This window comes from Vipera ursinii, assembly GCF_947247035.1.
Source record: "Vipera ursinii genome assembly, chromosome: 4".
Classification (NCBI taxonomy): Eukaryota; Metazoa; Chordata; class Lepidosauria; order Squamata; family Viperidae; genus Vipera; species Vipera ursinii.
The window spans coordinates 50,411,763-50,435,470 of NC_139514.1; the positions used below are offsets into that span (position 1 = coordinate 50,411,763).

Here is a 23,708-nt window from a genome sequence, read left to right on the forward strand (position 1 = left end):
TAGGCCAAAATCCATTGCTGTATCTGTGCTATAGATTCTTACACTTTGTCAATGACTGGATTTCAATTTTTGATTTTCCATAAAGCTTCAGTTGATCTATATAAGCAAATGTGAGATTTCATTAGCATTTTTTCCTGTTTGATACAAAATACATCTTCATATTCTTTTATCCAGCATTTTTATTAAAGTCTTTTTTAGATTCCCATAGATCTTTTCAAAATTCAATTCTTTTCAGAGTTTTTGTTGCCATTTATACTTCGGTAGTATCATCTCTAGTCTGATTGAAATAACTGATTTTACTAAAATTGGATGATTAGTGCCTCGTAGCATTCAATTTTCCTAGTTATTGCTGTTATTTGTTGCTTTCTGATTTCTAAAGTTGCTTCATTTTCTCATGGGTTTTAATTAGACTTGTCTTCTTATATTCTCCAATTTTTTCTCTTTCTTGATCTTTACTTATCTTGGTATCCAATCTGATCTCCCACTTTGGGATTGAATAAGATCTAGCTTGTTATTTTAATTTTTATACCCAGTTCTTCTGTAACCACCACTGTACAGCAAACAATCCAGTCTGTTCAATAGGTATTTTAATCCTTCAAAGGCATTATTTACATAATTCATTATAGGTGCCAGGTCTTTTTGGAGTACCACTTTCAATGCTGGCAGTCTTTATCTTTCTACTGGTAATTCTGCTTTTACCATAATTTTCTCTCTTAATTCTTCTGAGGGGATTAGTCTATAAATTGTTTTAGTGCCAATTTATAGTACCGTACTCTGTTGCTATTACTTCTCTGTTGTTGTTACTTCTTCTAAGTGATCATTTCCGTAGTTCACATCAGCTTTTTCCATTATATTTCCAAATTTCCAATTGTTGTTATTCGAGTTCCTTTTCCTATTCTATTGTTTTTATAGTATCTTCCATTTTCACAATTTTTCTGAATCTCTTCCAGTTTGGCATCTCTGAATATTTTATTTCTGGTAATGAATCTCCCTCTATCTGCTACTCATTCTTCTGAGTATTTGAGTCTGAATAAATTCTTTTCCACAGTTCAAGCATTCATCCCTGCTTTGTTGACCCTGTTTATACCTTGTAATAGCAGGTCATTATGGTGCAGTTTTCAAGCACAGTATACAGTATACTTTTAGCTTGATTGAGGTTATTCTTCCAGCAATGCTACAAAGTTAAGTCCTGGTTGCCAAGCCACAGCTCCTGAGTCCTGTTGCCCACTTGTTGCCAGAAAACCAAGAATTCTAAAATTCTAAAAAAGTATGTAGTCCTTGTTGACCTAGGCAATAACCAGTATAATTTTTTTCTGTTTTTTACCATATTAAATAGGTTGGTAGACACACTTAAGTCTGGCTCCTTCCAAACTCATCAGGTTAATATTCATTATTATTTATTATGATTATTCATGATGGTTGGTTGCATAGTCAGCCATATGTTTAGAGTGGATTTGCCATTTTTATCCACCTACCAGGCCTACTATTGGTATTAAATTTGTTTCTTTTGCCAAAGTCATTCTATTTCTATTTGCAGGTCTTCATATTTTATGATTTTACAGTTTTCTCCAATTCTTTCTCTTCTCTTCATTTTCAGAATAGTACAGTAAAACCCGTTTTAGGAATATTAAAGCTAACCGTGATGAAGATTTATAGCAACTAGTTTCTGTATTCTCCCCTGCACTGGTTAACCTAATTTCCACCCATGAACCTAAAATGGACTGTGAACAAAGACTGCTACTATCCAAGTGGACACAGGTTAATAGTGAATAATAGTTTTCTGAAGATATAAGATGTAAATTTCATTTAAGAAAAAATTCAGTACTGCTTCTTTAAAAAAACATTCTCCTTTGCAATTTAAAACTCTTTTGCCTTAAAAACCCCCCACTCCAATAGACTTGAGTTTTGGCTGACTTCATAGGTAAAATAAAAAGCCTAAAGAACATATAGTATGTTTCTTTAAGAAGTCTGTCTACATCCTGTTTTCCCAGCAAATTAAAATGGTCTTTCACTTAACAACTACCTTTTAAACAACTAAGATAAATTATACAGAATAGATGCAGCGGTGATGTAAAATATGATTTATTCATTGCCATGACCACTAAAGTAAGATTACATATTTTCACTATTTACTGTGTTATAATAAGATTCCACTGAGGGGTCGCTGGTGCTCTCTACGCTTGGTTGTTTTCTTGTAGACATTTCATAATCCCAACTAGTTTAGTCATTTGACTAGCACTGATAATGTTACCTAGTTTGGGACTAGCTCTGATGATTTTACTTAGTTTGGGTAACAAAAGCTCTGCAAGAAAACAAGCTCAGAGAGCACCAAGAATCCCCCATTTCAACCTTGAGCTACAAATATTCTCCTTTATTGGTAGACTTCCATTATTGGTATCTTTATTTATTCATCATTCATAAATCATTCATTTATCATCTACCTCAAGTTTTTCCTCCAATTAGGTCTTCAAAATACCAAGGAACTTCCACAACTTTATGACTAAACTAAGTAGCAATGTCAGCAAATAGATCTACTTTTAAAAGCACAAGTTCAAATCTGGTCCCAGACCATTATTTGGTTATACAGTAAAAATGTACCCTCTAAAACACGGGTGTCAAACTGCCAGCCCGCAGGCCGGATGCGTCATGGCAAAAACACGCCCACTCCATTGCTGCCAATGGAAAAAAAGTCACGGTACGTCACGTGACGTTGCGGGTTTGACACCCCTGCTCTAAAAGAATATAAAAATGTAACATTTACATAGCATATTAATCATAAGGCTAATAACAAAAAGCAAAAAAATAAAAACAGATATGCAAAATATCCGAAGATAATAATGATAAAGCTTTTCATATATGCTGTTGTTTACGTTCTATAAAAGGGGAAAAAAATCAGAAGAATCAAAATAGAACACTAAGAAACAAGAGGAAGAAGCAAGTGTAGTCAAGTGAACCTAATTTATCCACTCCCATTCTAGTTCTGTGTAGTACAGTAAATTTACCAATTAAGACTTTTCTGCTAAAATCAAGTTAGCCTGTCTAACTTTTGAAGCATTCCCCTATAATTCAAATATGAAGAACTTCAAGTACTAATTGTGATTTGAGCAAAACTCACCAATTTGACAGCTATTTTATATATTCCACATTTCAACTTATTCTGCCTTGAAAGATTAACTTACTTAAAAATTTGTAAATGTTTTAAAAGTAGCAAAATAAAATTATATTTGACATACTGTATATCAGTATAATTTTATTTTGCTACTTTTTAAACATTTTAAAAATTGTTCCAAAATTTTATGGACTGTAATTCTCAAGATACTTAAAGCTATTGAACTAACGCTACAAACTTCAATTCTCCTCTGCCAGTTATAGAGGCAAATTCTGATTTACAGTAATAATTTCTAATCATGCCTCATAATAAAAAAGATGACATTTTCCTTAGTACTGGAATGCAATTATTAAATCCCTAATGTTTGTATTTTAGCATTAACTCAGATATAACCAACTAACGGTTCAATCCCTAAAATAAAAAATACAAAATTATTTCCACTTCTCAAGGAAAATATGGAAATTAAATTGATGCAAACCTCTGTACTTTATATGGAATATACCTGTAATATAAAACAAAGTATTTTTTCCAAGGTCTAATTCCACTCTATAAAACATGTTAATGCAGCTATTAGGCATAAATAAAACAAGTAAACAATGGAATCTGTCACTTGTTTTCCCAGGAAAACCTAGTCCAACTGTTGAATGTAAATTTGAGCAATACTATTAGCTTTATTTGCCTGAATGATTCTTGATCATTCTTTTTTCTAAGTACTGTTAAAACACTGAACTTCAGATTCAATAGTTTCCCCCAATAATTTACATAAGGTTAAGTCAAATCCATCTTTCCTTATGGCTTTTCTATCTTTACTGTTGACGCTATAGCTTGGTGTTTCCTCTGCCAGCCGTGGTTAGTTCTTATGACTCCTAAAAGCTGAATGGAACATTTTCATTCTAGTGTTCTATATTTACGTGAATATACCGTTTTATACTTTCATTAAAACTTTAAATGCCTTTTTAGTAAATCTCTTCAGCAATTAAGCAAATCATAAAGCTCCTAATTGGATTTCTATGTCATACCCTACATTTTTATTACCGAATTTATATGGTACCAATTCAGATGCACAATGAACAATTCTACTTTTAAAACCATCTAATTTATTCCTACTGCTTAAAAGCCCTATATATATTTTCAACTTTCATGGTTTTTATAGTTCCTCTCTATTCCTGGCCTTTTCCTGAACATACGCGCCATTTACCCTTATAGAGGCCATTTTGAGAACTGAAGCAATGGTAAACTGAAGTTCTAACTTTTACTCCAAACTATTTAAATTTTTCATGGATTACAATTGACAAAACACTAATGATTTCAGAGTATTCTTGAAAACCCTAAACAATTAATAATGGTTTGAAAGTTGACAGTTAACTCATCTAAGTGAAGAGATTGCTATTCATGCTCACAAAACAATATTACACTTCTCTTGGATTCTATAGAACAAGCATGTCAATCTCCCGGCCCGTGGGCTGGATGTGTCATGCTGAAACCCTGCCCACCCCATTGCCAGCAATGGGGAAAAAGTCATGATACGTCGCACAATGTCACGTGACGTCACGAGTTTGACATGCCTGCTATAGAAGGAATGGCAAAACCTGGAGTTAAAAGAGTGATCAGCCTAGAATCCCTATGTAGCACAAGCAAAGTTCAATCCCCCTTTAACTCCATTGACCCTTATCTAACTCTCACCAGGTGCTGACCATTAGTTGAAAAGACTCCTGTGCATAGGTGTTAGCAATAAATCAGTTTCACTGAATCTTTACATTGTTGTTGTTAGTTGCGAAGTCGTGTCCGACCCATCGCGACCCTATGGACAATGTTCCTCCAGGCTTTCCTGTCCTCTACCATCTTCTGGAGTCCATTTAAGCTCACGCCTACTGCTTCAGTGACTCCATCCAGCCACCTCATTCTCTGTCGTCCCCTTCTTCTCTTGCCCTCAACCTTTCCCAGCATTAGGCTCTTCTCCAGTGAGTCCTTCCTTCTCATTAGGTGGCCAAAGTATTTGAGTTTTAGCTTCAGGATCTGGCCTTCTAAAGAGCAGTCAGGGTTGATCTCCTCTAGGACTGACCGGTTTGATCGCCTTGCAGTCCAAGGGACTCGTAGGAGTCTTCTCCAGCACCATAGTTCAAAGGCCTCAATTCTTTGGCGCTCAGCCTTTAAATGTAGACCTAAATTTCACACCTGACAGAATTTGACTCAGTGAATGGAACATACAATCACTGGTATTGAATGCACATAATTATCCAGATAGCAATCAAACTGTACAAGTTCGATAGTCACCCCAATTATCCAAGAACCTCTAAAACTATTTTAAATTTCAAATTTCAAATTCAGTTTTAATATCATTACTTTTTATATTTCATTCACTCTTTCACAGGCTCCTTCTTTAGCTCCTTTAACATACCTGAAAGCTATTTTTATTTCCATCAGAATTAGTCTCTATTTTCTCTGCCTCTTAACCATTCCTTTCTCTCTTGGACTTTGAAAATAATTGAAAAATTATTTTTCAGTATAGGCACATTACTCAATATCCTTTGAAGTTTTTGCAAAAAAAAACCTCTTATATGGATTTTTCTTCCACTGCCTCCTTGATTTTATCATTATACTAAACTTTTTTCATATCTCCTATTATTTCAACTCCCACGCATTCTTTTTATTCTTTTTTATTTAGATTCAAGCAGCTTCCATGTTGTCTTTTCTTACATCCAATTTCAAATCAGTCTGTTGTAAGACTCTATGTTCTGATAACAAACCTTATGCTTTCTCTTCCTATAATTACTCCATTTTACTGAAGCAATATTGTATATGGAAAAGTACAATGGGAAGGATAACTTACGGTAAATGACATTTGTATTTTTTAACAATCAATTTCTGCAAAAATATTTTATAAATATTCCATCCTTAATAGGCATAAAGGTAAAGGTAAAGGTTCCCCCGCACATGCGTGCTAGTCGTTTCCGACTCTAGGGGCCGGTGCTCATCTCCGTTTCAAAGCCGAAGAGCCAGCGCTTGTCCGAGGACATCTCCGTGGTCATGTGGCCAGCATGACTAGACGCCAAAGGCGTACGGAACGCTGTTACCTTCCCACCGTGTGGTCCCTATTTTTCTACTTGCATTTTTACGTGCTTTCGAACTGCTAGGTTGGCAGAAGCTGGGACGAGTAACAGGCGCTCACTCTGCTACGCAGTACTCGGGATTCGACCTGCCAAACTGCCGATCTTCAGATCGACAAGCTCAGCATCCTAACCCACTGAGCCACCGCGTCCCTATACTGTATTAATAGGCATAGATTAACATTATTAACAGAACATTTCAGGAATGATTTATTTTACTATTCCAACCATCTCCCAAAATAGCTACCCGAACTGCCCAAATAAATACGGTATACTCAGATGTCACTGATGTATTCATTCTTTAGAAGAATTATGTCAATATGGTATTGGATTTTTTTTAATATTTTCTCCAGGAGGAAAATGGAAACATCTTAATGGAAGATTCTTTCTCTTCCACACAAGATTTTTTGCCAGTATTTTCATATTGTATTCATATCCTTTATTACATAAAACAAATCAAAGTAATACTAATGAAAACAGCTGGCTAATACAGATTATTTGACCAGACCACAACTTTTGGAAAAGAGAATAGGAAATCTGAGATCTTTCTTTTGGGGGAGTGAGTTTCAAAAAGCCCTTAACAAAACCAATATGGAAAACATTTCTTAAAATCAGGGAACAGAAATGTTAGTCAGCACAGTGGAACAAAGCATCACTTACAATGTCTATCACTGGGCACATAAAACAAGGGAAGAATGTTTCCTCCTGACGACAAAGGTTCCATGATGAAAACTATTCTTCCAATTAGGGCATTTTCTTAATATCTTACCATGACTCAACAGTAACTTTAAGACCTTTACTCCCTGTCCTATATTATGATGATAGTTCACAGAATGCAATCTGTCAGCTATGTATGCAAATTAATAGTGTACAAAAAAAATTCAAAACTTTCGCTTTCTCGTTTGAAGCTCTCTCTTGCAATGCTATCGTGCCTACTGCTAAAACACCCTGAACTCAAAATGGCTACATCCAAGTAGGTACTGGATATAAGTTTTGAACTAAAATAGATGTTTCAAGCTTGAAGCAATTCTAGGATAGTCAGAATAGTACCATGCTACTTGTGTTTCCCTGAAAATAAAGCCCCATCCAGCTGTCCCATTTCGCGGCTGAAGCAGCAACTTCATTCTGCAGCTGAGAATGGAGCTTTAGCCTGCATTTTGCAGCCAGAGGCCTTCTGGAAAGGCCTCTGACTGCGAAATGCAGGCTGGAGCTTCATTCTTAGTTACAGAATGAAGCTGCTCCTTCGGCCACAGAAGAAGTGGGACGGCGAGGCAATTGTCGATCCATGGGAGGCCTGGCTGCAATGGTAAGCTCCCCCTCACCGCCACCCAACCTTAATTTTTAGGCATGCACCTCGCCCCAAAACTAGGGCTTATTTTCGGGGTAGGTCTTACTTTCGGGTAAACAACCCAGTTAAATCCTGAGATAACTGTTTAAATTTGAAACATTTTGCAGGTTCCTCCTACCTTGCATTACAGATAGGGATGCAATACAATTTATTAATTATATTTCAAATTTCCATAAGCAACGCCGAGATACTTTATTCATTTATTTGGTGAGTTTAATAGACAGAGGCAAATAAAAAAGATGATTTTTTTTGTTATTCGTGTTATTCATAAACTGTTACATGATAACAGTTTATGACTGTCAAACATACTTCTGTGAAGTGGCGACAGAACCAAAGGACCAAACAATTTTCTTCAAAACAAGAATTATATCACTATACTCCAAAATAAAAAAATTTGAAAAGTATACACTTTCTTATTCCAAGAATAATTCTTAATGTTGTGACATTGCATACTCTATCAAAGCACCTCCAATTCTATAACACAGCCACTTACACTTTATAATTCTATATTATGAAGACAGAAATCACTAACATTCATCTGTGTAGCAAAATATCTTTGTTTACTAAAAAATATCATAACTATTTATATCTAAGCACTTGACCTCCTTCCCATTCCCTGCCATCCAGTCTGCTGCAGTCATAATGGGTGCTAGGTGAAGATTGATGTCATCTTCTTTCCTAAAAACAGGAAAAACTGCATCTACTAAGCTAGCTCACTAAACTTTTCAGATAGTTCAATTTAACCAGTAAACTTTTAATCATGTAGATCAGGGGTGTCAAACTGCTGGCCCGTGAGCCGGATGCATCATGCCAAAACCATGCCTACCCCATTGCCAGCAGTGGAAAAAAAGTCACGATACATCACAACACATCACATGATGTTGCGAGTTTGACACCTCTGATGTAAATACTATAATTGGATATAATAGATGGAATTATATATACTACCTCAATATTTTTCATATACATTACTTTCAGACTAAAGGTTGGTATGATTGATCAAAGTATTTGCTTATATGTATATCACAATGTTCTTCATAATGAAATTCAAGTTGCTACAAATTGATGCTTGAGTGTGAGTAAGAGTATAGAAGCATTACAAGACTGCTTTGAGTGCATGGATTGGGGCATGTTTAAGGAAGCAGCTACTGATAACCAACATACAAATGTTGGGGAGTATGCCACCATGGTGTCTGCATATATCCAAAAGTGCATAGAAGATGTCTGTGTCCTAAAAAGCATTGTTATGAGGGAGAATGAAAAAACGTGGCTCTTATGAGGTCTGCAAGATGCTGAAAGCACGGAACATGGATTTAGCAAATCTGAAAAGTGCCATAAAAGGTGCAAAGCAAGCCCATTGCCAAGACCCAACAAACACCAGGAGAATGTGGCAAGGAATCCAGGCCATTATGGCTTACAAGGTGACTCCCTCGAGATGCAAGGACGACAGACTTCCTAAACAAACTGAATGCATTTTTTGGTAGATTTGAGGCATCAAATAGCACTCCTGCTAGGAAAGCTGTGCCCCATCCTGATGAGCAAGTGCTAAGCTTTGATGTCACCTCTGTCCACCGCAGAAAGTTAACAAACAGACAGCAGCAGGCCCAGATAACATCCCTGGACATGTCCTTAGAGAATGCACAGATGAGGTGGCTTGTGTTCTCACAGATATTTTCAATCTCCCATTGCAGCAGGCAGTGGTCCCATCGTCTTTTAAAATGGCCATCATCTTGCCAGTATCAAAAAAGTTCACAATTGCAGGCCTCAATGATTACCGTCCGGTTGCACTGACATCCACCATTATGAAATGCTTTGAGAAGCTGATAACGGACATTATTTACCCACTTCAGTTTGCCTACTGACCAAATCGCTCAACGGAGGATGCTATTTCTTTCATTCTCCATCTGAGCTTGAAGCACTTAGAGCAAATAAATACTCATGTGCGTTTGTTATTTGTTGACTTCAGTTCGGCATCTAATACAATCATTCCCCAGCATCTAGTAGACAAACTGGGCCTTTTGGGCTTAAAGACTCCTTTGTGCAAATGGATTCTTGATTTTCTTACCAAAAGGCCCCAATATGTGTGAGTTGGAACAAATACCTCAAATACCATTTTCTTGAGCACAGGGAGGGCGCTTACCGCAAGGAGGTTGTGGGGTTGGAACTGGTGTAAGGAAAACAGCCTAGTTTTAAGTACCAGAAAAACCAATGAAATCATTGTCGATTTCAGAAAAGGTAGGCACAGCCACACTTCTCTGTGCATTAAGGATCTACCTGTGGAGATGGTTACCAGCATCAAATTCCTGGGTGTGCAGCTAACAAGTAGGCTGGCTTGGTCGCTCAACAGGGAGAAACTGGTGAAGCGGGCACAGCAGTGCCTGCATTTTCTGCGTTGCATGAAAAAAGCACATCTTCCTTCTCCTATCCTTACCACTTTCTACAAGGGGACGATCAAGAGCATCCTGTCATATAGCATCAGAGTCTAGTTTGGAAGCATCACTGCTTCAGACAGGAAGGCGATGCAAAGTGTTGTGAGGATGGCCAAAAAGATCATTGGCAGTTCCCTCCCTTCCATCCAGGACATAGCACAGAAGCGTTACTTAAGCAGGTTCCGCCATATTGTCTGGGACACTACACATCCTCTTCACGACCTGTTTTCCTTGTTACCTTCTGGATGGCTTCGTGGTATCCATAGCAGAACATCCAGATTCAGCCAGTTTCATTCCATACAGCATTAACCTTGTGAACTCTCAAGCTTCCTCCTTCCATTATATTCTCAAGATGGACAGTGTTTAATATTTGTTATGTATATGTAGGGGTATGGGTCTATACATATATTGTATATAGTATGTTATGTCATGTATGTGTTCACTTTGAGAGTGGGCAACTAAATTTCATTTTTGATGTGTACCATTGTGCCGACAGTAAAAAAAAATAACAATAGAGGTGAGGTTATCTTATCTTCCCAGCAATAGTGGGAGGGAAGAATGCAATTTATTGACTGCTCACTTTGGTTAATAATTATGCAGTCATAAATTAAGAATTATGCAAATGAAGTATGTTAGATGTATAAAGTTATATGTGTGAATTATTCCAAGACACACTACAATAACCTGCAGAACTAGAGAATGGTTCCCCACTCCTCTGATTAATTGTTAGTCTTTATTTCCAGTATAAAAGTCAGAATAATCATTCTACTCTAAATATCATTTCACAAAATTGTTTATCTACAAAGAAAACATTCCATATCCCAGTGGTAAAGATTCCACCTGAGTTCAACACCTGATATAGGAACATGCCCCTTCTAGTTTTGGGGAAACAATATGGCAGTGGTTTGCCCTTGCCTTTCTTCAGAACGTGGAATTGTACCACTTCAGTTGCTCAAGCAACTAAAATTCTTCAGAAGGTCCCAAATGGCAGTAGAGAACCCATAGCCAGTTTTTGTACTGACAAGAGATATTAATAGGAATTATATAGGCTAAAAAGAGATGTAGATAAGGGAGTAGATACCTTCTATGTATTGTAGAAAAAGAAATTTCATAGCAGACTTCCGGTTTGCCAACAGCCGACAATGGACGTCTGGAGGACGGCTCCTGTCTTCCACGTCCAGATTCGCATCGCTGGGGGGTCCTAAAAGGACCTAAGGGTCACCCTCGAGGGGTGTCCAGACAGAAGGGGCTTTTGCAGAAACGCGGGGGAGCAGCAACCCCCATTAGTGCCTGCATTCCCTTTGTACCAGCGGACAAAAGACTGGCCATAGGAATAAAGCCAGTTACTAGGTTACAGACAGCCGAAGTCAAACTTACCATCAGGCAACATTAAAGCAGTGTGGAAGAGACGGGGGTAAGATTCCTCTCTTATACCTTAATCATCTTCTTTACACTTAATTAAGCTGCTAAGTACTTTCCCCCCTGTGGAGGGGGAGGGGGAAATTTAACCCTCCCTTCAAAAAGCGGCAAACAAGCCCAGCGGTGCTTTTTAAAAAAAACGTTGAAGAAAGAAATAATAAAAAAAGAATTTCCAAAGTACTTGGGGGACACCCAGTGGCTAAACTTGAAATTGCAATTCTGACTTTCTCTTTAAAAAAACGAAGAAAATATTTAAGAAAAACAAGATAAGAGTAACCTTGAACACCAGATGTGAAATTTTACGACGGAAGAGTTTCAAAAACAAATCCATGCTATGTGGGAAATATCTTACCAAACTTATCAGTTCCTTTCTACAGCTGGCGATGAAATAAGAGCTTTTGGAAAAGAATTAGAAAGCATCTCAATGAAACAAACCCAAATTTAAACTGTGACTACAATTAATATTTTATTGGGACAGAACTTAACAGAAGAAATTGAACAATTAAATACATTGGCAGAATTAAATATTCAACAAATACAGGTTTTTGAAGATTGTAATGGAGAAAATATGGAAGGAAGTTTATTTGGACCAGGACAATTATATCAAGAGGTAAAAATAATGAGAAGATTTGGTGCTGTTGGCAGATTCTTCAATCCTTCAAAGGTGGAGACTGGAGGGCCACTTCAATATGATATAGTAATACAAGAATGCTTTGATGACCCTGAGGCAAATGACATGGCAAAGGAAGAAAGCAAGAATAAGATTGAAGAAATATGAACATTTTTAAGAGGCCTGAAATAGATAATATTAAAATAGACAGGATTGTATTGGGATTACGAGAGATTGTTTTGATGAGTAGATAAAAATACTGATTAACTAAAAAAAATAAAAATAAAATACAGATGTATGAATACTAACATTGAAATATAGAGTTCTTTAAATGATATGGGTCAAGATGTATATATGCTAAAAATGATAGAATGTAACTAATATAATTGGATGTAGAGACATGAAAGGATTATTAAATGTTGAAATGGAATAAAGTTTGGTTAATTTTTAACATGTGGAAACTAGAAATGAGAAACAAGAATATTATATTGTCCTCCCTTTTTTTCTCCTCCTTGCAATTGGTATTTTAATTACTACTATTCTAAATATTGTATGACTGATATGGATATGGATATGGAAATGAAATAAATAAGAACTGGATTACATTACTAGGTATTAAAGAAAATTGTGTAAAGGGAAAGGAGGTTATTTAGTAATATGAAAATGAGAAATCTTTCTAATTTCAATATCAATGTAAAATTAAAGCTAGAAAAATAGATAAGGTGTTTGATGTTTTAAAGATGGAATGTTAAAATATGAAATATACTAAAAGATTGATAAATATTTATATTAAAAAACTATTAAATGACTGATGGGTAGCAATAAGAAATATGTTAATTTAGATAAGAGATAGTATATATTAAAGGAAAAAAGAGAGAGGAAGTATTGGTTATAATAACTTGGAGATTTGTAATAATTTGTAATAATATGTATTTGTCTGAAATGGAACTATTGTAACCCGGACACCACATTGCTCTTTAAAGATATTATTGTAATATTGGAAAACTAATAAAATTCAAAGCTCTATTTTGCTACAGTAGCTTGAGAGTATTTTTTAGGTAAGGGGAAGTACTAGCCACTGATTACAATTATAATTCCACTGCCAAAAAGGCATTGGCCGAGACTTGGAAATGAAGTGTCTAATATAAGGAAGACCATGTTGCCATTCTGAATAAGTTGTTCAGTGAAGGACTGGTGAAAAGGACAAAGTACAGTAAGCTTCTATCAAGCTGGTTGTACTGGAGGTTACAAGATGGCAGAGAAGAGCTTACTGAAAGAAAACTAAGAGGTAGCCCTGATACTTTTAAGGTAGTTCTTCTGATGGCTAATTTGTACTGCTGTTTCTTTAGGATGGTGGCTGAATTTTGTGTTCTGAACAGTCATATGTTAAGTTTACCTTGGGATTCATATATAGGACCACAAGGACTGGATAGTTTACATAGTTCTTCTCAAACCAACAGTTACAATCACTGTCTGATCATAGTTATGGTTGCAAAGAAAGCAGTTTCTGAATAATTAGTGGATGAGTTCAAAACAATAGTACAGTGGCATTTTTAGAACCGGTTGAAGGTGACGTAAAGGAAACCTATGAAATAGATTATGACTTCAGAAAGTAATATTTTGATGTATGAACACATGAAGGTGGATGGTCCCTGGGAATCTGGAAGGCCTCAAACCAGCACTGACATCTTTATTGTATTCCAGACTGTCAAGTCCTGCTTGGAAAAGGCCAATCCCCAGTTTACATACCCATTCCATTCTAAGAACTGTTGCACAAATCAAGTTTTTTATAAATCAGATTACCATTTGTACTGTGCATGTTTGTTATTTCATTTATTTATTTTAATCCCATTTATATCCCGCCCTTCTCCGAAGACTCAGGGCGGCTTACAATCTAAGCACAAATCAATGTGCTTAGCAATAGCCCTCATTCTTGTGCATGCACAAGAAGCTAGGTATGTTTTACATTCTTTCCATGCCTTGCAGGAAAAAAATCTATAAAATTGACATATTAAACCAAAGAACTATAAATGAACAACTGAAGCTGTGATGGACCAGATCTTCTTCTTCCTTTGCTAGCAGCAAAGGTACAACTGGTGATTTCATATGTTTGGACTACTGATATTTAACCTGCAAATTGCAACTGTAACCACTTCAATTCTAGATGAAGCTGGACTTTCTAACTGAGGAGGTACAACAGAGATTTGTGGGCAATTGAACCAATACTGAATCTCAAAGTCTATGGCTCCCTCCAAAGAAAACCAGAAAATGAACTGGTGACGTGCTTGGCAACACAATCTATACTTGTACAGTGGAAAACACTAATGTAACTTTAAAATAATGTAGGATTAGGTCATCTGGCTGTGCTTCTTGCCTGGACCACCTTGCACCCATTTTGCATTTCTTCCCTCCTCACTTTAGAGTCTCCAGAAAACTAGAGAGGGTCCCTTCTGAAACAATTCCCATGCTTTCCCCCCACCTCAGGACTGAGTCCCCTCTAATAAGATTGTTTCCTAGACTGCAGGTCTTCTTTCTGCCTCCCAAAATCATTCCCACATACCATTACATTAGCTCAATCTATCATTCAACTTCAGATATGCTCTGTTGAGAGGATAGGAGATGAAGCTCTATCTTAAGAGCAGAGATCCCCAACCTTTTGGGCACCAGGAACCGGTTTCGTGGCGAGAGGTTTTGTTGTGATTCAGGGTCAGCCTGTGGGTTCGGCAGTTGGGTCGGACGACTCAGAGGAGGAGGAGGAGGAGGGGGGTGTTGAAGAGCTTGCTGAGGGGATTGGACAGCTTCATGAGAGCCCTCAGCCAGGCCCCTCTCATCTGGTCACGACGCAGACCCAGCTGTGTGAGCCTGACAGCGTGGATGAAGATGACCCACAGCTGGACCTGTTCAAGGACGCCCGACGCAGGAGGCAGTCAATCAGGAGTAAACACAGGAAGGCAATGGGGCTCCTCGAAAGGAGGCAGAGAGAAGCCATGCCCTGAACTGTATTTAAGGGGGAATGCATGGGAGGGCTGGTTTGCTGAAGGCAACCACTTGAAAAGCTCCTGTTTCTTGGTTCGTGTCTTGTTCTATTTGTTTTTGTAGCAATAAATTTGGCAGGCGTAATTCCAGCCTCTTGCCTTCTTGTAAAAGGGGTTGTCCCTGCCTTTTCTGCAGGGCCGATAGCAGGCTGGTACAGAACAGGTTTTTACGCGGCCTGGAGAGTGCGTGGTTTTGTGTGCTGCCTGCATCCTGCAGATGGGGCTTTGCTTATTTGTGCGGACAGGTTGCTGGCATGCCACAGCCCAGTACTGGTCCACAGACCGGGGCTTGGGGACCCTGATCTACAGGACTTCCTCACTATAAACCGAAACTCTTTGGCAACTGATAAAAATTCAGGTTGTGTTGTTGTCCACCAGGACAGCATTGTGCTAATGACATAATGAATGTTCAAACAGACCCGAATGTCCAGCATTTATGGATCACATAGCCATGCAGTAGGCACCCCAATCTAGAAGGGTAGTATCACATGTGACTAGGGTGAATGGGAATGTTTCCCTTATAACTTTTACTATCTAGGTTTTTGAGTTTACAGAATACTAAGGGAGAAAGAAATTCGAACAGCAGAAGTCCAAAGAATAGCACCAAACAAAGTATTGGTAAAAAAAACTGGAAATGATACATAATGCCTTAATTAGATTTGAAATGAAGTAAGTGAAAGCAGCAGCCCTTAATCAGAAAAAACTGAAAGCCAGTATCAGAGATATCCATAGTCCAGTAGCATCCACAGCAAAATACTGGCTCCGAGGTCAGCCTTGTCCAGACATTCACTAGTACAAAGAATTCATTAATGGAAAATTAAGGTAGTTGGACATCCAAACTCAAAGGACTCTAAGTGTAAGTTCAGTGGAACTTTGGCTCAGCTCCCTGTTGCTATCACCTTCTAAAAAGGCAATATCATCCACTGCACAACCTATGGACATGGACGATCCTTAGCCACGGCCATGAACCGCACCATGCGTAACTTCATAAGGATCTGCATATATAAATTAAAAGAATGATCTGCCAAATAAATTCAACACTCTTTGGCAGGTCATCACTTTTTATCTTCTTGGGTTTCCTAGCATTTGGAAGGAGCTAAACCTGGAATGGTATTCAAAACAATTCCCAGATCCTGGAGATGTTATGAAAGGAAGAGCTAACCGTTTTCCTGATTTGTGGAGAAGCACAGATGCAATAGGTACCAGATTGTCAGACCTAGTAGACAATCACTTAAATATGAGCCATCAGTGTGCTGCAACTGCCCAAAAAACCAAGGCCACACTTGGAATACTGCATCCAATTTTGGTCACTACGATTTTAAAAAGATGTTGAGATTCTAGAAAGAGTACAGAGAAGAGCAACAAAGATGATCAGGGGACTGGAGGCTAAAACATATAAAGAATGTTGCTGGAAATGGGTATGCTAGTTTAATGAAGAGGAGGACTAGAGGTGACATGATAGCAGTGTTCCAATATCTCAGGGGTTGCCACAAAGAACAGGGAATCAAGCTATTCTCCAAAGCACCTGAAGGTAGAACAAGAAGCAATGGATGGAAACTATGGTAATCAAGGAGAGAAGCAACCTAGAGCTAAGGAGAAATTTCCTGACAGTTAGAACAATTAATCAGTGGAACAACCTTCCTCCAAAAGTCGTGAATGCTCCAACACTGTAAGTTTTTTTAAGTAGACTAGACAACCATTTGACCTCCAAGGTCCCTTCCAACTCTTCTTCTTCTTCTTCTTCTTCTTCTTCTACTACTACTACTATTAGTAGTAGTAGTAGTATTACCATTTTCTATCCTCTGCAAGATGTGGGCCTCTTTAGCATGTTTCCAACCACTATGGTCCCAAACTTCTTTTTGCCTTTTGGGCCCATAATACTTGCTGATGTCGATCCATCTTGTTTTAGGTCTTTTTCATGGATGCTTTTTAGCAAGTGGAATCCATTCTATGACTGAGTTGCCCACCTACCATCAATTCTTCTTGCTATGTGTCCAGCCCATTTCCATTTCAATTCTTTTGCTCTCTTGATATCATATACTTTTGTTTGTTCTCCAATCCAGACATGTCAAACTCACGACGTCACGTATCAAGACGGTTTTGCCATTGCCGGCAATGGGGTGGCAGTGGCTTCCGGATGACGCGTCCAGCCCGCGGGCCAACAGTTTGACACCCCTGCTGTAATCCATGTGCAGGTCTTTCTAGTCTTGTAATACCTAGCATGTATCTATCTATCTGTAGCTATTTTAAAAGTTATGGCCTTATAGTCCATAGTTTTGGTTAGTTTGTTAACAATTTGGTATCCTGGTAATGAGTCTCTGGAAATCATGTCTAAGAATTGTTTGGCTAATATTCTGTATGCTAAGACATACAGAGTGATGGCCCCAGATGCCTTATATCAAGGATCCCCAACCCCGGGTCCATGAACCAATACCGGGGCACAGCATACCAGCAACCAGTCCGCACAAACAAGCAAAGTCCCATACGGAGGATGCAGGCAACACACAAAACCATGCACCCTCCAGTCCATGGAAATACCTCTCTCCACATAACTGGTCCCTGGTGCCCAAAAGGTTGGGGACCTTTGCCTTATATAGTACCGATTTAATGAACTTTCTTCACAATAATGTCGTATCATCAGGATTGACTGTGACATTCCCATATTGTGAGATCAGAAACCCAGAGTCCCAAAAGTCCACAGTTACTCATAAGAGGACTGCTCTATAGTGAAAAAAAGTATTTTGGTTTCATATGCTAGTTGACAATAGTTGCCAGCAACTGTTGATAAAACATTGTGCATAATTTGGAGTAGGAGGAGAGAGTATGAACTTTATGTTTTAATATTTGCTTCATTCCCTAATTTTACTTTAAATTAGATTTTAACACTATTAAAATATTATCTTTTCCACATAAGGATGTACTGAGCAAGGAGACTGGTAACACATATTTGCCTGAAGGTATGCAGTAACTGTCCCAAATGGTTACCTCTATAACTAACGCATCATACTGTATACATACCACTCTATAAAATGGAAAAAACCCTAACAGTATTGCAAACAAAAGCTTCTTATATTGACAATCTCGAAAATCTAGAAAATGATAGTAGAAACAGTCTTTCCTTGTACAGCAAGTCTCCAGGTTAAGAGCTCCTTGGTTTAAGAACAATCCATGGTTGATAACAGAGCCTATTATAGCAAAATTGAGTTAAATACACAATGTTTTAAGTTAAATATGCAATGGTTTATTACACAATATTATACACTAAACCAGGGGTCCCCAACCCCTGGTCCGTTGACCAGTACAGGGCCACAGCATGCCAGCAACCGGTCCGCACAAACAAGCAAAGCCCCATCCATGGGATGCAGGCAGCATACAAAACCACACACCCTCCAGTCCGTGGAAGAACCTCTCTCCACGGAACCAGTCCCTGGTGCCCAAAATTTTGGGGACTTCTGCACTAAACTGTTCCAGGTTACATAGAAATTGGGCCTAAGGACAGACTTCAAGAACAGAACTCATTCTTAAACTGGGAACTATTTGTACTACATTCTGATCTCCTAAAATCATTGCATATTCACACAACAGTTACCTTTCCAGGTCTACAGGCAATGTTCTTGAATGAATTGTATGTATCATGTATACATCTCGAAAATAGACAACCATTAAGAATAGTGCTTGCCACCTAATGATAGAAAGTATTTAGGATTTCCTTCCTTTATACTTTCATTCTTGCAATCAAGCTTTGCAACTTTTTCACTGCACTATACTGTACTATACTTATGCTGTTTTACCTATAAAGAAAAAGCTAATACATTTTGTGAGGACCATAAGAATTTACAAATTAGACAAAATTGTGGATTTTTTTCCTTTTCCATGTTTCTCCTTTATTCTTAGTTCAGGTGTCAGAACAGAAAGTAAAAATAAAATACTCATGACTAGAGGCAGAAGGAAATATAACCATTTTATACTGAAACTAAAGTTTGTACTGTAAGTTGGCAGGTACACTGTAAATCCTTGTGAATTACTTGAAGTAGTTTCTTAATTTATATCAATTTATCCATGTTTTAATATCTGAATCAGAGGGCTATCTCTGTGACCTTTCTGAGGGCTCTGTCAAAACAAGACAGAAGGCTCCTTGAGTAAAGCTCTCACACTTACATCTTATCTAATGTTCACTACGCCACACCATTCATTTGTAAGGAAGTTTCAAGACTTCTATTTTGAGTGAATGTATTTTCAGTTCAAAATACTTCCACAACAACTAGGCCAACATATTCTGAAGTTGGAAAAGCTGTTTTAAACCACAGAGTAATATTCTTGAAATAGAATGTTTCAAGTTTGGGATGTTTCAATTTCAAATTACTGTGATATTTTTAAATGATTTTATTATGGTGACTGCTTTGACTCTGTTGATTGATTAGTTCTACAATTTTAATATATTTATGAAGACATCATTGGAGGTCTATTTCCATTAAAATGTTTTAAATAATAAACCTAAAATTGCTTGAGAAGAAAGTATTCAATTACATATTTTATTCATCTATTAAATTTTTATGCCATTCATCTTACTGATAAGCAACTCTGCATATAAGACACCTTTAACTCTATCTAAGCGCAACATTCATTCATTTTGAAAATTAACCACAAGGCTAACATTCTTAAAAATAATTTTAACACAATGACTTTAAGATAAATGCTATCTTTTTCAAATAAATGTAATTAAAACTATTTAATAACTGTTTGTACTGTTATTGAAACAGTAGGAATGAACAGAACTACCCTTCTGTAGACAATAAAATTTCTCTTTGCTATATATCAATAAACATTTAAGAGTTAAGTTACCCAAATTAAAAACAAGGGGCAAATGTAACTCTCAACTGCGTTATAACACTAGGGACATGAAGAATAAATATTTCTCATTCTGTATCCCTAGGAATGTGCAGGAAAGAAATAGAATCACAGGAATGGCAAGATCTTGGAAGTCTTCTAGTCCAAACCCTTGCCTAGCATAGGAATCCTCCTACCATTGAAAATGTATAATACTGAAGCACCCACAACTCAAGGATCAGCTGTTCCACCATTGAGAGAAAAGAGAAATCACAAAGCACACAGAGATATATATTTTAATCTCCAGCTATTGAACTTGTATGAGAGTGGGAGTAGTACAGCTCCTTCTGCTATAAGGATACATATATGCAATTGCTATATAGAAATAAAGCTGAATTCTATGACTATTTCATTATGTCTCAGACCTTATCCTATCTAGGGCACACTGCAAAATTGTATTTATTTAGTATGAATCATTAGGCAACTTTCCATTTTCTTATGGAAATCTTATTGAAATTAAATATTATTTCAAAAGTAAACAACTACTGACAATAGTATGCGACAGTCAAATGGTGTCTATTTTGAAGTGACAATACCCCTTCCAATTACTAATATAGTGTCCAGCAATCTTCTTTAATCTGGTGTCACTTCACTAACATTATATATTGGACTACAGTTCCTAAAGAGTTGAATCCTTCTCCAGATCTTATAACACCATTCTCTTTTGATATGGTAGCCGTTGCATATGTGCTTCAGACACAAAATAGAAAGAAATCCTACACTAATCATGCACAGAATCCCAGCTGCTAGGAGCCATAGATTAATACATTTGCAAGGCAACACATCAGGGAAGGCAATCCTAGGAAAAATTTTTAATATAGATGAATTACATTTATTGACTCAAAGTAAGTCAGCACTTTACCTTCTCAACCTTGGCAGTTTTTAAACTCCAGAATTTCCCAGCCAGCATCCTAAAGCTGCCAAGTTGAGAAAGACTGCTTTATAGCATCTTTATCCAACCCAGAGAAAAGAGTCACATTCTAAATCTGCTATCCAAGTATAGCAGCTCTGAAAAGCATATGAGAAGCATTTAAACTTTAGACAATTGTACATATATTACCTGTTATTCACCTAATTTAAAGATTAATTCTTTATGGATCCAAAAATCAGAGTCCACCACTTTTGTAACAAATTGTGCTTTGCAAGCAGTTTTGTCATATGTAGCTACAAATTACCTACATGTAGCCTTGTATCTATATTTAACCAGGAGGGATATACAGGTAGTCCTTGATTTACAGCCACTCATTTAGTGACCATTCAAAGTTACAAGAGTGACAACTGGTCCTTGCAGTTACAACCGTTGCAGCATGCCCACAGTCACGTGATCAGAATTTGGCAACCAGAATGCATTTAATATGATTGCAACTTTTCCAGTTTTTTCCCCCAACAAGCACATTCAATGAGAGTTGGATTCGCGTAAGGCCAAAAGATTCATTTAACAGCTACAATGATTCACTTAACAATTGTGGCAGAAAAGACCATGGAATTGGGTGTGACTCACTTAACAATCATCTTACTTAATGACAGAAATTCTGATCTCAATTGTGGTAGTAAGTCGAGGACTACCTATAGTAATACAATAGTTCAATTTACAATAATTGCTGGAAATTTTAGAGAGCTTTCTGTTCAGTAAGTTAAACCATGAGAAAACCTATAATGTAGCTAAACAAAAAAAAACATACATATCCCCATCAGTTCAGTTTTTAGGAGTACTTTTATGAGTGTTAATTTGTGACTTACTGGAAAACCTCCTGCAACGTTTCAAAGAAATGTATGACACCGCTTGAAATTCTACAGCACTGTCTGCAAATTAAGTTATTTGCTCAATACTGTTTTAAGCACTAGCGCCTCTTCAGAACCACAACCTTGCTGACAAAATGTTCCAGAGTGTCTATTCATCTTCCCTCAATCTCTTCGCCCATTTAGAGACTACTGTTTTATTCGTTTCCCATTTCCACGATACAAAAGTGGACGAGGCTCGAGACTGGGCTCAAGCGTCTACCGTTTCGAAAGAGAAAATACTAGACCATAAACGAATTTGTCCGTTTGTCTGACGCTGAGCTCTTCTTCATTACATCTGTAGAGGAAAAAAGGCCAAATACTTCCTCTTCGCTCCACCCCATCTCTCACCAAACTGGCGCATACACACACAATGGGAATGCCCACACCACCCACAGGAGGAGTGTGACCTAGCACGCAGATAGGCGCGCACCGACGAACTTCTGCTCCCTTTCTTTCGGTCACCTCCCCTCCCCCACCCCCCACCCCTTAAGCAGCTCTGCCAAGTTTCCTGCACAATTTGGACCACGGCAAACTGGGTCGGTTCTCTGAGGGCTAATAGGCTTCATAGGGAAAGGGGAGAGCCCTCAGAGGTAGGCCTCTTTAAGTCTCGTGTCACTCTGCTGCAGCTTGGCCTTTACACATGCCGGGCCCAGGAGAGGCCGCACAGCCTAAGGGGGGAAAAAAACCCGATAATTCTTCCACTCAAGTCCGTCCCAACCACTAAACACCTCCTCGTAGTTCCAGTTAGGGGCCGTGCCAACAACCACCTCCACCCATCAAAGAGGCCGAGCCCTGGCAGGGCCTGGCTGTCCCGCGCTCGCTTGCCGGACTCCATTCCCACCTCCTGGTTGAAGGCGTTCACTGCCTCCATGTTTGTCGGTCGGCGGCCTACGCTACCGCGCGAGAGGAGCTGAAAGGTGATCGCCGAACGTCGCTTTCAGCAGCCGTCCCGCCTTCAGGGCCTCGGCGCTAACATGTCCGTTTTGGCGGCAGCCCGCAGCGACTCGTTGGCGAAGTTTTCGCACAGACTGTCTCTCTCTCTCTCTCCCTCTCTCTGTCTCTCTCCCTCCAGCGGAATGGCAAAGTGCACGCCGCGAACGGCACCATGGGATAGCAAGGGCCTCCCAAGCCTCGCGCCACCCATCGGAGGAAGGAGACCGCGGGACAAAAACCATAGACACAGAAGCGAGCGAGTGCGCACGCGCGCAAGGAAACGCACGAGATTGAGCTTTCTTTTTTTTTTTCCAGTTGTCGGTTTTGTTGGACTGTTCCGAAGACTCTCTTAAGGCTACCCTGTCCTTGATTAATGAACATTTTCCTGACTTGTCTTCACGTTAACGATAAATACCAATATCAAACAAGCAGTTAAACAATACACGCTGGTTAAAATCAAAAGGGCAATTTAAAAACTTCTCTACTTTGTCCATTCTTACAGTTTAAAGACGTCAGAACGAATGTTGTAACCCTGTGGACGGTTGGAAATGAACCCATTGCTGATGGGGATTAAAGGTGCTTCAGGACTGAGGGTTTCTGGGTCTACCAAACCGAAAAATTATATTTGATTTATATACAGCCCTTAAGTTCAAATTGGAAACTTAGGTCACTGTACAGTTTAATAATGCAAAATGCAAAAGATATAAACAAAATAGTAAAATTTGTCTTTAAAAGATTTATAGATAAAAATAAACCTTTTTCATCAAAAACAGTAGGGACCAAATCATAACTCACAAGGGAAGGTATCCCATATGTTTGGAATTTATGTAAGAGAAAACATTGTTTCATAATGAGTCCCTTGAAAGCAGGAACATTTTCAGGCCCTGTCTTGCATTTTCTAATATTCAGACAGGTTGGTAACAGGTGAAGGTCCTTTAAATCTGGGGTCCCCAAGCCCCGGTCCATGGACTGGTACTGGGCCACAGCATGCCAGCAACCAGGCCACACAAACAAGCAAAGCCCCATCCGTGGGATGCAGGCAGCACACA

The 23,708-nt window shown here is 38.2% G+C and overlaps 1 protein-coding gene across 5 annotated transcripts in view; it reads right to left on the reverse strand.

Annotated features, from left to right (window-relative positions):
- Positions 1–22,800, reverse strand: part of SCAF4 (SR-related CTD associated factor 4) — a 62,165-nt gene extending 39,365 nt beyond the window's left edge. For all 5 annotated transcript variants that reach the window (XM_083361814.1, XM_083361813.1, XM_083361812.1 and 2 more), the window contains exon 1: positions 22,568–22,800. In XM_083361814.1, coding sequence (XP_083217940.1) covers positions 22,568–22,597 — 30 coding nt within the window. In that variant the 5' untranslated portion in view covers positions 22,598–22,800. The remainder of the gene's footprint in view (positions 1–22,567) is intronic.
- Positions 22,801–23,708: the final 908 nt, after the last annotated feature.